Raw genomic sequence first — 14,274 nt, forward strand, 5'->3', positions numbered from 1 at the left:
GGCATAGGCATGGGGTTTGGCTTGCTATATCCCCAACCCTTGCTTGATATGAATGAAGTTTGGCGCAGCGATGGTGTGGGTAGTGGGGTCTTATTAGTGGTCTATGTTAGGCTATTGTAGGTGCGGAGCCCGTCTCTTGGAGCCTAGATTAGGTGCATACGTGGGCAGTGTAGTGCCCCTTGAGTGAGTTGTCAGTTTGAGTGGGTGTTCCGTGCTTGTATTATGCCCTCTAGCCCCTGGGCATTAAGGGGGGGGGGGAGGGTGTTCGCCTTTCGGGTGCGGGGCCTCCTTTGTAACTCTATCGTGTGTCTCTTCTAGCCGTGTCTAGGCGATATGATTGTGTGTGAGTCGGGAGGTTTAAGGATAACATAGTAAAACAGTAAAACGATAAACATAATATGAATTAAATGTTAGTATAGTTTGCAGCATATAGTCACATTAGATTTAAGTTATAGGTCCAGGTTGGTCTTTGGACGATGATGATGCCAGTCCCAGTGTTGTCATCAGAGCAGGGCCTTCTCCTGGATTAGTGAGTTTGAAGTGGTCTTCGCCCTTAGTCACCCATAGCGCTCTGGGGGTCGCCCATCTATACGGGAGGCCTGCTGTTTGCAGTGCGGACGTAATTGTTTGCATGCTCTTGCGCCATAGTAGAGTGTCCCTGCTCAGGTCTTAGAAAAAGTTGATTTGGTGTGTTTCAAAGGCGTATGATGGTTTCCCCTTAATAGCTGCCATTAGGGCTATTTTGTCTGTTAGCGACTGACATCTCAGTATAATGTCGCGTGGGGCTGTCTGTGGTGCTTGTCGAGGTTTGGCGATGCGGTATACGCCGTCGAAGGTAAACTGTTTCGCCTGCTTAGTGTGAAGAAGAGAAGCCACCAGTCGCCTTACAAAATGAGGTAATTCCTCCAAAGGTACCGCTTCAGACACTCCCCGGATTTTTATATTTTTCCTCCTGCCTCTGTCGTCTAGGACATTGATTTGTCGGTTAACGTTGGCTTGTGCTGTTTGGATTTGGGCGACTGTATCTTTAAGGGCGGTGAGATCATGGCGTAGGTCTCTCACCTCTTGTTCCGCCGTCTGTGTGCGAGCTGATAGTGCCTGTACCTCCGCTGCTAGCCCTTTCAAATCCGCTTGCCACATGGATTGTAAGTTGGTTTGCAGGCTGATCAGCATTAGCTGGATGTCCTTCTTGGAGGCTGGGTTTGAGTCCTCGGCAGTCTGTGTGTGCGAGCTGTCGGTGTCTGCTGTGGCTCCGTTATGCATGGAGTCGCCATCTTCCGACCGCCCGGGTGAGGCTGGCTTTGTGTTGCGGGTCCGCGGCGGTGGAGGGGACTGTGGCATGCTGCCAATGTCTTTGTGCGGTATGGAGGTGCCCGAGGCTTGTTTGAGGGATCTCCGTCCCATTTCTTCTGGGGTGTAGAAGTCCTCTTCTATGTAGCAGGGGTCCGTCCCGAGCCACGATGTTATGTCCCTTGGGAGAGTCAGGTCGCGTGTGCGGTAGGCCCCAGGGCCCTTGACGCGGCGTTTTGTGCCCGATTTTTGTACGAAAGGCATCTGCCGGTTCCGTCGGGTGTCGGGGGTAAGTACCGGTCGGTCTTTTCAGCTGATGGGCCATCGGTTGTGCGTGGGCCGCTCTGAAAGGCCCTGTATGCCCGGAGCTGACCGAAATGGCGGCTTCTTCGTTGCGCTGCTAGCTCCGCCCCCCCATGCCAGTTCATTTTGACTTTTGTTCCTGATCTACAGAACGGATTAATTGGTTTTCAATGCATTCCCATGGGAAACCGCGTTTCCGTTTACAAATTTTTCACAATAAGAAACGTCCCGGAGAACGCATTAAATTTGTAAACCGAGGTCTCACTGTATGTGTTATATGTACAGATTTCAAAATTCCTTTATATCTTTCTACTATAAGGTATTTTTTTATTTTGCAGACTTTAATCTGCAACCAATTTTCTTTTCCCCCCGAGGAAATTCTTGAAGTAAAGTTGGTCAGGGCCACAATAGCAATATGTTTATTAAGGGTCCTACACCAAAACTGAATGCATTATTCATTTACCAGCACTGAAGATAGAGCTGACAATGACAATGGCTGACATAAAGCCTTTAGAAGCCAGATTGCAATTTAGAAAAAAAAATAAATAAAAAAAAAAATACATTTTATACTAACCATAAATCCTGGGACAATTGGCTGTGTGAACTTTGATTTAAAGCTGTACAGTAACTGTTTTGTATTTGCATTATAAAATGACAGTTGACCTGCAAAAGAAAACAAAAACAGTTATGTTATCAAATTGTTATGATGAAAAAAATAATTAAGAAAATAATAGATAAGGGAGGTGTGTAAAAAGGTTAATAGCGATTTATTTAAACAACTTTAAAATCTGTGACCATGAAAATATACCAACATCATATACAGCAGGGCTCAACATTTCAGGTTGTAAGCTACCAGCCAGGTCTGAAAAAGGTCTCACGCCAAGACATACCAACATAATGCAAACTACTATTTTTCAAATTATGTTTTTAAAGTATTGCTTAATAATGCTGCCATTTGCCTCAAACACACTTACACACAACTAACACCATACACCTCAAACTAGCACACAAAATAGCCAGTCATTTGTCTCTATAACACACACATTGGCCATTCATGATTCGGCAAGAATATTATATGTATAAAATCACCAAATATGCTTAATAACCCAGTCTCTCTTTTACACACACACACAAAATTATGAGTCACCGGACAATAAATCAATCCTTACCTCCATCGAAATCGCAGTATATACCTATCCTGTCAGGAACAGGCATCTCCAAAGCTTTGGCCTTGTTATTGTGTTTTGCAGCAAATGCTGCCTGTAACCAATTGTTGACATGTAAGCACCAACTGGTGTTCGTTTTTCCTAGTTGGTCAAACTTGCCAATGGATTTGTACGAGATGCCTACACTGTAGGATTTGCAGTCTTTTTGAGCTTTTACTTCCCAGTAATGTTGCCCACTTTCAACTGTTGTGTCCCCTGTTGAAACAAAACACAAATTCTAGTTACAAAGGTAAAAATTGTACATAACATGCATGTAGCAATTTTTTTCACGTTACAAATGCATCTGTAGTACTTTTGACAATGGACAAATGGGATCTTAAATACATAGTAAATTAAAATGAAGAATTACATTACATAATTACATATATAAAGACACACACTAGTTAAAACATCAGCCACACACTTTTTTGCATTTTAAAATTAACGAATTAATAAATATAATTAAAAAAATGACACCATTCCAAATGGCAATAGCAATAAGCAGGTATAGTGCATATCATTAAAGGGGCATTCCACTGCCCAAATACAAAAAAGTTAAAAACTACTATTTAGTAGATATACCCCCAACAAAAGAATGCATGTATTTAATTATGCATTTTTCTTTCATTAGCGTTATACATAAAAAAGCATGCAAAAGTCGCAGGTCTCTCCTTTGAAAGTCCACCCCTTCTATCCCCGCCCATACTTGCTCTGGCTGTCCAATTCGGGATTATTCTAACTTTTAGTGACCGAATAATCTAATTTGTCTTAGGGTGAACCCCTTTTTGCCTCTATACAGGGTAACCCCCTATATAATTACACAACTTATCTTGAGTGGCTTTCAGACCCTGTTCTAGACCCTTATGGGGGTCTTTCCCTGACATGGCCAGAAAGGTAACAAGGAAGGGGTCGAATTCAGGTGTACTGGCCACCTTGTCCGGGATAATGGGACGTGGGCATTCTGCCCTCAATTTGGCTCTCACCTCTTTTTCCAAGGGCCGACGGAGTCGTATTCTACAGTATTTGGCAATGTGGTCTGGGGGTGTCCATTCGGCAGATCTAGGGTGCCTGATGCATCTGGGGTCAAATAAAGGGCGGCCAGAGGTGTCAAGTAAGGTATCATCTTTTAAGTTAGGGTTTTCAGATGTTAGGTCAGATTCCAAATGGAATTCCTCTTTTTTTTTTTTTTTTTGTAAATCTTTCTTTTATTAAGGCATGCGAGATGGGTACAGAATAAAGAACGGGAAATGTACGGGTGGTAAACAATATAGGGTTATTACAGCGTTAAAAGTGATTGACATTTCCGATATATTAGTGCCTCATTTTTTATTTTTTTAGGTTGTTCAAGGAAAACATATTATAAACAGGCTTATATTCCCTCACATGTCACAGATTTAAAGAATAGGGTGGTAAGATGAGGGGGACAAGTGTGCGTGCGGGTTTGCGTAGGTTATAGACCTGTTGAGGCTTCTCACACGTTATAATAGTTACAAGTTGCCAGACAAGCTGAATAGGACATGCATACGTTCAAGTTGGATATGTGTGATTAGTTTGCACATTATAAATAGGCTTAATCTTTTTTTAACATGTCACGAGAGTTATGAGATGTAAATGCATAACAAATGATAAGGTGAGATGTATAATCTATGCATCAAATTAAAGACATGCTAATATGTAAGATCACGTTAGGCTAGCTAGTGACAGCAACTCTTTAACATAGACACCCATATACCATGCATTAAGTAGGGAGACATAAGTGGTAGCAGGTTTCTTTATATTAACCCTCTCATGGGTTACTTTCGGGGGGAGCAGGGACCGGGTCCGTAGGTTCTTCATGCGTGTCGGGCTCCGTCGGGCGGGATAGCGTTGCGGCGGCCGTCCGCTTCACTCACCGCCAGTATAGGTCCCGCCTGGTGCAGCGGGCCCCATCCTCCGAGGGACTAAAACTGCGAGAGCAAGCCTCTCCTCGGCTCGGGCAGCCCGGGTACATCGAGGGTCGCAGGGGATTGCCGGAATTTCTCACCAAAAGTGCGATTTTTAGGCTATTTGTGGCCCTGTTTGCAGGAGCTGAGCTGTCCTGCGACCGCTCAGCTCGGCGGCCCGGCCCCGCCCCCCATGGAATTCCTCTTGAGGTATGAGGGAGGACTCATTATTTGCTAAATCAGAAGGGTAAAGGTCTCGGGAGGTGGAGCATCATTATCCGAATGTTCTGCGTAGTATTCATCTACCACCTGAAGATTATAATTAGAAGTTTAACCCTCAATTGGGTAAAAATCATGTTGGGAGACAACCTCCCTGGGTTTAGAATAGGAAACTCTAGGGTTTTTGGCAGGCGCTTTGCCTTTACCGGCGGTAGCGCTATCGCCCTTCCAAGGGCGTTTGCGAGGAGCTTCGTCACCTTCTGAACAGTGAGAATCCTCGGAGTCTGACAGCTGGGTAATGGTCGCCGTAGGGGCTGGGACTGGCTGCTCGCGGAAAGCCGTTAGAGCTTTGGGTATGGATTCGGTAATGGCATTGAATAGCCAAGCCTTAAGTTCAGCAGAGACTGCTGGTTCTGGCAAATCCGACATAATGTCAGTAACAGTGGGGTCACCACTATAGTATTTAAATTTATTTATATTTTTATTTATAATATTTTGTTTTGGGTTTTTTTGTTATATGCAGACAAACAATTTACAATGAGGCGGTGGACTTAGACAGTATGTAAAATGCAGGAAACAATTATCCTGTAAAAAAGTGGGGTTCACCCAGAGAGAAAAGGACAATATAATGTCCAAAATCAATAACAGGTATGTACCTGTGTAATTATACAGGGGGTTACCCTGTATAGAGGCAAAAAGGGGTCCACCCTTAGCAAATATGCCTCCTGTCTTGCCATAAAATTCCAGACTCCCCAAAGCAGCTGAATAAGAAGTCTTTGCAAAACAAGTGGTCTGGGCAATTACTTGCCGAATGTGTTTAACATCATTGAGCTAAACAACCAGGAAGTAGCAGGACTGGTTGTCCAGTGTAACAAGGTTCATTTCTAAAAGTGCGAATTTCTATTGAAATCTGCGCTTGTTGTAAAATGAAAAAAAGGACACACGCACACAAAAATAACTACAGTAAGCTGTAATGCTATAGAAGTCTGGAGTGTCACTATAGGCCAAGGGTAGGCAACCTTCAGCACTCCAGATGTTATGAACTACATCTCCCCTGATGCTTTGTCAGCATTATGGCTAGCAGGGCAAACCACTTTGCAACAACTTGCCCTCTAATATGGGTCCCCACCAGGCTCCTGGTCTCCTCCTTTCTGCAGAAAGCTATATTCATATCATTCCTTGATTGAGAGTGTAAGATGGGTGCTCTCAGTCAATGAATGACAGTCACACCTTCCTGCATGTGACTTACACAGCCTTCCTAAACACTCCCCCTATAAAGAGAGATCTAATATTTAAACTTCCTTTTATTGCACATTATGTTTAATTTCTTAACTGCTGCTCTGTTAATAGCCTCTTAGCACGAGTCTACTGTTAGTGATTAAAGTTCAAGTTATAGAGCGATAGATCAAATCTTCTAAATCAAGTTATGACTGATTTTTTTTTTTCGTGCAGGCTGCGTGAGGACTGCATAAACTGAAACAAAAGTTATTTAACTCCTAAACGGCAGAGAATTGAGCAGTGAGAATGCAGAGGCATGATCTATACACCCAAACTGCTTAATTAAGTCAAAAGTTGTTATGATGCCTATAGTGTTCCCTTAAGAATATATTAAACAACCAAAACTGGTGGTGACATTACAGAGCTGCATGAACTTCCAAATAGAACCTTACCCAACACTGTGTAAGACTCTCCAGTGAATCGATCTCTACTTCCTCTCATCATAGCAGGTCTAGCCGTAACAGATGTTCTTTTTGGGGATGGGGTACCACTTCTGCAAGGCAGAGAGAAAATGTAAGCAATGTGCTAATTGAAATTCCAATGATACATACTTATGGAATGTGTATTCATTCAGCTGAAGACAATTTACAGGAGTTTATTATTCGTTAATATTTAAGCAAGACTGCTCACATAGGGAAGGACAAAGGCCAGATGGGGCTTATATAATAGGACAACACATAATCCGTCTTGGAAACACATAGGTTCAATAGTAATACATATCCACAACGTATTCTGTCCAAGAAGCATTTAATGAGGACACACTTCTCTGTTATGTTGAATATTTGATTTAAAGAGACACAACAGATCTCTAGAATGGTTATCTTAACAGTAACAACCTATTTATATTGTTGATCTCTACAATGGATTACTATACGTGAATATATTATCAGTAAAGGTGAGTTTGAACATCTCAAAGTATTATTTCTGCATTTTTTTATTACTTTCTACAGGGGCACTTTAATCACAACGCATTGTATGGTTATACTGCAAAAGGTCTGTGGGTGGAGTCTCATGGTTAGTGTTAGAATGTTTTCAATCAGTATGACAAAACACATCCAAGCACCTACAGCCAAGCACTCCACTGCCACTGGAGGTGAGCCTATCATATTATTTTGATTAGAGTATCCCTTTAAAGAATTGCCTAGTTTTACATATATGCCAACTTGGAAAATAACCATTTGGAAATTATTTACAAAGAAAATGGAAGCAGAGCAACATTTTTCGTTTAACATGGTCTCATCTTATTTTACCAAGCATCTGGAAAGTATCTAAAATAAACCATAACCATTCCCAATGAAATAATAAATATTAAATCTAAGTGCATCTTAAGAATGTATAAAGTGGCCTTGAAGGTTTACCAAATCCAACATTTTGTAACATATCTAAGAACCCTATTTAAAAGGAATATATAGATTATAATAATGATGTAAATATATTGTGAATTCACATTTGTGTCTGCCAATGAGACAGCCAGATAAAATGCTTGGAAAAGGTTTACACGTTTGTTCTCATTAATAAATTAAACCTTCCCTTAAGAGAAAGCTAAGGCATCCATAGGAACCGAATAGTTTATGGGAAAAGTGTGAGCGGTAGGAATGTATTAGCAGGGAGGAATTGCTCCACAGGTCATACCACTATATAATTTACTTAGGTGAAATAGTCTCCGTTTAGTTACTATCTGTAAATTGCTCCAATTAAAAAAAACAGTAATTAGTAGGAATAAATGCATTATACAATGCTTAAAGTGAAAACGCATTGTCAAGGTTTTTTTTAGGGCAATTGTGGACGATGTACATTGGAGATATGATTAAGCTATATATAAAGTAAGTTTTAAAGTAAAGCTTTTGTTTGCTGGCGAGCTTTAAAAATGTTTTGGTCACTGTAAAACAGCTTTAACTTTTGTATATGCGTATCTAATTGAACTGTGATTTGTACCTTAAATGCCTGTATTTTTGTATTTAATAAAGATTAAAAATAAATCTCAATGAATTGATCAAGATGGAGTTATTTTGATAGTTCGTAGGGATACATTTAAATAACTAATTGTGGTGGTCCGTTCAATACTAGTACTAGGGAATCTAGTGTGTCCCCCTTCTTGGCCACAGGTAAGAGGCCGTGAGGGGGGAATAAACCCAAACTGCTCATCCTCACCCCCCTTAGTACTTATCAAACACTACAAACACTACAGAAAAAACACACACATTACATACAATACAAACACACACTTATACCTGTGTGTCTGTATGTGTGTATCTGTGTCTGTGATCTGTATGTGTGTGTGTCTGTATATGTGTATGTCTGTATAGGTTAATCTGTATGTGTATGTCGGTGTATCTGTATGTGTGTGTCTGTATCTGTGTATTTGTAGGTTTGTCAGTGTTTGTATCTGTATGTGTGTATCTGTGTCAGTGTGTGTATCTGTGTAGCTGCATGTGTGTCAGTGTCTGTCTATCTGTATGTTTGTCAGTGTATCTGCATGTGTATCACTGTGTGTATATGTGCATACATCTCAGCACTTTGCCCACATTACACACAAATGCACGCCTGCATTCAAATGCCAACACTACAAACAAACACACACTTCATACAAAAAGATGCTTACATTCAAACACGCAAACACTGCTCAGTGCCAAATACATGAAAAACATTTGAGGGTGTTTTTTAAACTTTAAAGTTGGGTGTGTGTCAAGTTGGGTGTTCCCTTCCCGCTTGTAAACCAGAAACAAATAAACAACATTACCTAAACAAATGGTCTCCTCCCAAATAACTATTTCTGGCAGAGATGTATTACAGTATGAGCACATGAAATGTAACATCCATTCCAGGCTTGTAATTAAGCGGTTAAACATATAGCACCCCTTCATTAAGAAGCATTTATTCCTGCTAATCAAAGCTACATTTTGGAGTAAACTGCCTCATGTTTTACCTGGTCTTTCTACCTTATTGCTGCCCTGATAAGCGATTCCTTCTACTCACTTAAAAAATTAAAAATGGCTACCTTATATTTGATTCTTTTGATGGTGACCAACAAATAACTCTAAAGGTGTGATTTTACCACCTACTACAAGGTTCTATTTGATGATTCTGATGGTAATGTAATTTGTGGCCTTGGATTCCTTGCAGAATACCATTACATATTAAAACAAATCTGAAATAAAAGCTGTTCAGTGCCTTCCATTCTGTTTTTAAAGTAAATAGGTTGTTACACCACTGAAAAAGATCACACAGACAGATTTCAAAACAGCACACAGGGAGCAGCAACAAGCAAAAAAACAAATATATATATATATATATATATATATAGCAAGTACATTCAAAGTTGCGTGCTTGGAAACAGCACTGAAATAAAGTAAAGGCAGATCTTACTTACCAACAAAAAGGGTTGCATATGAAAGCATGGAAAAAGAAGATACAAGCCAAGCTAAGAAAGAAAGCTTTTAGGGGAAAAAAATAAATGCTGGAGGAATTCTTTAAAATAAATAAATAAATAAATAAGTTATTTTCAATGCAGGTCTATCTGACACTCAAATCATGTTTGGGCAAAAGCAAGTAGAACATGAATCAGCTATTTACATCAGATGAATTGGAAGCATGTTATGAAAAGGAACTTTGCTAAATTCATACATTTTATGCTCTATTGCATCTTCCCGCACACTCAGTGAGTGACAGCTTCACTTTGAACCAGAGAGAAGGAGACATCTTCATTGCCGATCCTTTACTGACCTGTTTATTCATGTTCATTTATGGAAACAGCATTGCATTGTGTAAGAATAGAAACGATAAACTTTAAATCCTTTCTTCTATCCATTTATATTTGTTATTTATGAAGCGCATTAGAGCAATTTTCACCCAAGTTTTCATATTTAGATTAAAATAAAATAGCAATGCTAATAATAATGGATTACAACATGTTATTCCATAAATGAGCAGTACAAACATGAAAACCAGTTCATTCCAATACTTGCATACAAAAATCATTAGCAGCCTGTAGCAGATAGCAAAAAGCGTCTGAGGTTTTTTTTTTTGTTTTTTTTAATCTAAGTAGCAAATTAAAGCGCATGAAATTTCTACGGCTTATAAGCTTATAGAGAAGCTACAACTAAGCTCTGTGCAGGTTTAAAAATTCTGAACTCTGTGTCCAGACTTAAAACCCATTAACAGCATGACGCACTCATCATCACCTACATAAAAAGGTTACTTTAATTAATTTAAGTTCTCAAACAACGAACGGGCTAGGAATCTAGGATAATGTTAGCAGTGCCTCTGCTTAATAAAGGGTCCTGAAGTTCTAAATACTGTCACAATGAGACGGAGTGTTAAATCTTTGAAACTGGGTAACGTGTACTAAGTGCAACTTAATAAACATTGTAGTTTAAAACTTGGAATAGCTTTTCATACGCACATTTTATTTTACCAATTTTTAGGGGGCAGATGCAGTTCACAAATCCTTTTGTGATCTTTTACAAACTTGTGGAAGAAAGGTGAACTACCATGCCTTTTCATTTTAGTCAGTAAGCCACAGTCCTATTGTAAGGTTATAGCCAATGCAATAATTTATATAATACAATTTGTCCATAGTAAGAGCAATAGAACTCCTGGTCAAAACACTGCTCAGACTAAGGTTGTGCAGATCAATGTTAAAAACCAGACAGATGCTTTCTGGGATCTAAACACAGGCTTGTAGTATATGTACATACATAGGTTAGACTAGTGTTAAGGATAGGTGTATGCTAATGTTTCCAGGCAAGCCAGAAGAGAAGTCCTAATTCTAGATCAAGCTACGTCATTTCACCTGATATTGTTCCTCAGTAACGTAACATGGCCACTGTCAGACAACAAAAATAAGCAAAGTGATAAGTGGTTTTTAATGCAGTCAATGAGAAATCAGTTGTACATCGAGTATACTTTGGATGGCATGCCAGTTTCTATTGACAGCCATTAGTTAATAAATGTAAGGACCATTAGCTGCTTTTGTCAATATCAATGCTTTTTGCCCCTAAATGTCATGTGCCAGCATTGAATTCTCTGCTTAGGGTCAGTAGCTTTATAATCCCTGCTGTTAAATAAAAGAATAGGACATTGCAAACTGTAATAGGATCCTTAAAGAGGAACTGTGATTTCCCAAGAAGTGACAATTATTTTCTCTTTTATACCCAGTAAATGTTATTACAGCATTTACCAGGGTAATAAGCTAGAACAAAATACAAAAAAATACAAAAAACCTAATGTCCACTGATTATCCATCTGGCAGCAATTGTAAAATTCCATTATGTCTCAGGCATGCAAATGTGCCCTCTTGTAGCCAATGGAGAAATGTGGTAAGTGTGCATGCATGCTCAACAGTTAGTCCAGCATACATCCAACGTGCCATGTGTACAGCACTGCAACAGTTAAATCCTTTGTAAAATTTCCACTCACCTACTAGTCAGTAGCAAGTGAAAATTCAGCCCTGGTCACTTTAAGGCCTGTCTAGTAGAGTAGGACTTTTGAACCCATGGTTAACCCTGATTAAGGGATACTATTGCTGCTATGAAAATGTAAATTCCACTCCTAAAGTATGCAATTAGCCTTGCGCTTATACGTACAGTTCTGAAGTGATACAGGGGCAATATATGGGGGTCCAGCATCCTCATAGGGGGGTCTTGAAACTTTGAGTACCTTAATAAGTGCATCTGAAAATCAAAATGCAGGTAGCACCAGGATACTATTTTAGATCCCAGTCTGATTAACTCAGATGTGCAAAGTTCATAAATAAATACCCCATAGAGAGACATTGTTCCCATGTGAAAAACCTGCACCCAGTATTTCTATGAGATTTTATGTGGCCACAAGGTTCAACTCCAAGCACAATTCCAAATATACCTGTAAAATGTGATAGTAACGAAGAAGAACACCATTTTAGTTACAGGTTTGGGGAGGGAACTCAAGTGTACTGAGCTCTGTTGAGCACAAAGTATTAACTGAATGTTCAATGTATGTGCTACCTCCTCTCTCCAGCTCTCAGAGACCTGGCGCTACAATTACATGTACACATGTTAACTGGCTTGGAAGAACACTACACACAACTCCATTCACAACAAGAGGGCTGGATAAATAAAAATACAGCAACTGCAGTATGAATGCCCTTTTAAGCTTATTGGCTGTTTATGCAGCCAATTTCATGAATGGATTACAGCCGGGGCTGAACAACATAAATCGTAATCTACTGCTTGACGTGGCTTTATGGGATAAGATCAGCCGACAGAGAATACAATGAGTGGTGGAGCCTCTCTCTAGTTTGGGAGGAATTGTCTGCTGTTGCAGCTTGTCTGAGCAGGGACAACAGATGGTGATTATATGATTTCTGTTTTTATTTAGGCCTTTTTAATGTAATTTCTATAAATTCCAGTCAGTGGTGACTATTATTATGCATATATGGAAAAATGAAAACAAAAATCAAACTGAAAACTATATACACTTGATTATGACAACATTTTAAGATTTGTTAAAAAGGCACTCCTGTGTGTAATTAAGCAGAACATGTTCTTGCTGCATGTCAAATTACACATAAAGCATGTTAAGAGTGCCTGGTGGCTATTCAGTTGTGGTTTTTCTGACGTAGTATAGCAACCAAAAGGCACAGACTGTGTTAATACTGTGCTATATAAATGGTAAGAGAGTTTCATTTAAAAATCTTGTTTTTCTAAGTTAATCTAAATGAATCTAATGGCTCTTACCTGCCTTTGTTCTCTTTCCCTTTAACTTTATTCTCTTGGCTTTTTCCTCCTGTTGGGTCCCACTCTATATAGGAATCTTCTACTTTCAAGTTTAGATGTGATGACATGCTGTCAAAGGCAAATGTCAAAGCTGAAAAGGAAAAAAAAAAATGTTTTAAAAAGGAAAGAATGAATGACCCTAAAACAAGCTACATACATTACACTACCATGAAGTCAATAGCCAACGCCCATGTAAAACAAAAAAAAACATTTAAAAACACTTCAGTGTGCAGACAAGGACAACAGTTCTGTTAAACTGTACTTTTTAAAAAATAAATCTGCGTCAGCCTTGATTTCACTGAAACAAAGTGACATGGCGGCATGGATACTTGGGAACAGTTTGACATTTCCTCACCATTGCACTTCACTCTGGATCACATCCTAACTACAGTTCCTCAGGGTAAATTGGCTTCCACTACAGATGAACTGGTTTGAAGCAATACCAAGTCACATTCTGATTCTCTAAAAATTAGGATGGCACTTTTGCACATTTCATACAATATAAATGCCTGAATGTGTTGTCCATACTCTTAGATTTCCTGTAAATTTTAGCTTCACTAATAACTTTGCAGTGTGCACAAACAAGTCTAGATTAAGGGGAGTGAAACTTTGAGCTGCAACTAGATGGGAATGCCTAGAATTTTATTGAGGAAAATCTAAACTACAAGCCAAAGAACCATTTACGCACCCCTGGTTTATTTGTTGATTAATATGATCTGCAATATTATTTAACTTTTGCATGCAGACTAATAGGTAGCAAATTAATGACTTTTACCTACCAATGAATAATTTTCTAAACTAGATACATTTCTCATAACCATAGAGATAATGGAGCAGTCCGTGATTTTGTCACATTTTAAAATATAGCACAATTGTCGAGCAGAATTATGAACGTTCTGGAATAAAACTGCTTACACGTGCCATGATCAGACTCAGAGAGGGCAACACATTGTGATACTTCTTTTAGGAAACCAGAGATACAAAATAGCATACATTCGATTAAGACAACCCATTATAATTATGGTATGTGGCTTTGCAAGGATATTTAACATCACTTGTGACTTTTGTGGCAAAAGGTTTGGGAAAAACCTCTATCCTACTGAAAACTATTAAAACCACAAAGTAGCCTAACGGTCTATCCCCTCTTAATCACAGATCCAGAGGCAGAAGGTATGTAGAGTGGACCCGGATTTAAGAATTTTATTTTACATCCCCCTCTCCCACTATAGCAAGAGTGGCCAGGATGTAGAAACCCATTTGTCATACAACTCCCTTGATGCTTTCTAAGGAGGGTATCTACCA

At 39.4% G+C, this 14,274-nt stretch overlaps 1 protein-coding gene across 4 annotated transcripts in view; it reads right to left on the bottom strand.

Annotated features, from left to right (window-relative positions):
• The window catches only part of FSD1L (fibronectin type III and SPRY domain containing 1 like), a 98,224-nt gene that overhangs the window by 8,875 nt on the left and 75,075 nt on the right, over window positions 1-14,274 (bottom strand). Inside the window, exons 9-13 of one of the 4 annotated variants that reach the window (XM_063455209.1) lie at window positions 12,934-13,063; window positions 11,010-11,042; window positions 6,610-6,707; window positions 2,763-3,014; window positions 2,168-2,256 (exon numbers count right to left, since the gene is read on the bottom strand). In XM_063455209.1, the coding sequence (XP_063311279.1) occupies window positions 2,168-2,256; window positions 2,763-3,014; window positions 6,610-6,707; window positions 11,010-11,042; window positions 12,934-13,063 (602 nt within the window). Of the gene's footprint in view, window positions 1-2,167; window positions 2,257-2,762; window positions 3,015-6,609; window positions 6,711-11,009; window positions 11,043-12,933; window positions 13,064-14,274 lie in introns of all 4 variants that reach the window. The other 3 variants (XM_063455208.1, XM_063455211.1, XM_063455210.1) reach the window with 3 other exon arrangements.

Source organism: Pelobates fuscus, chromosome 5 (assembly GCF_036172605.1).
Source record: "Pelobates fuscus isolate aPelFus1 chromosome 5, aPelFus1.pri, whole genome shotgun sequence".
In the NCBI taxonomy this organism is placed as follows: domain Eukaryota; kingdom Metazoa; phylum Chordata; class Amphibia; order Anura; family Pelobatidae; genus Pelobates; species Pelobates fuscus.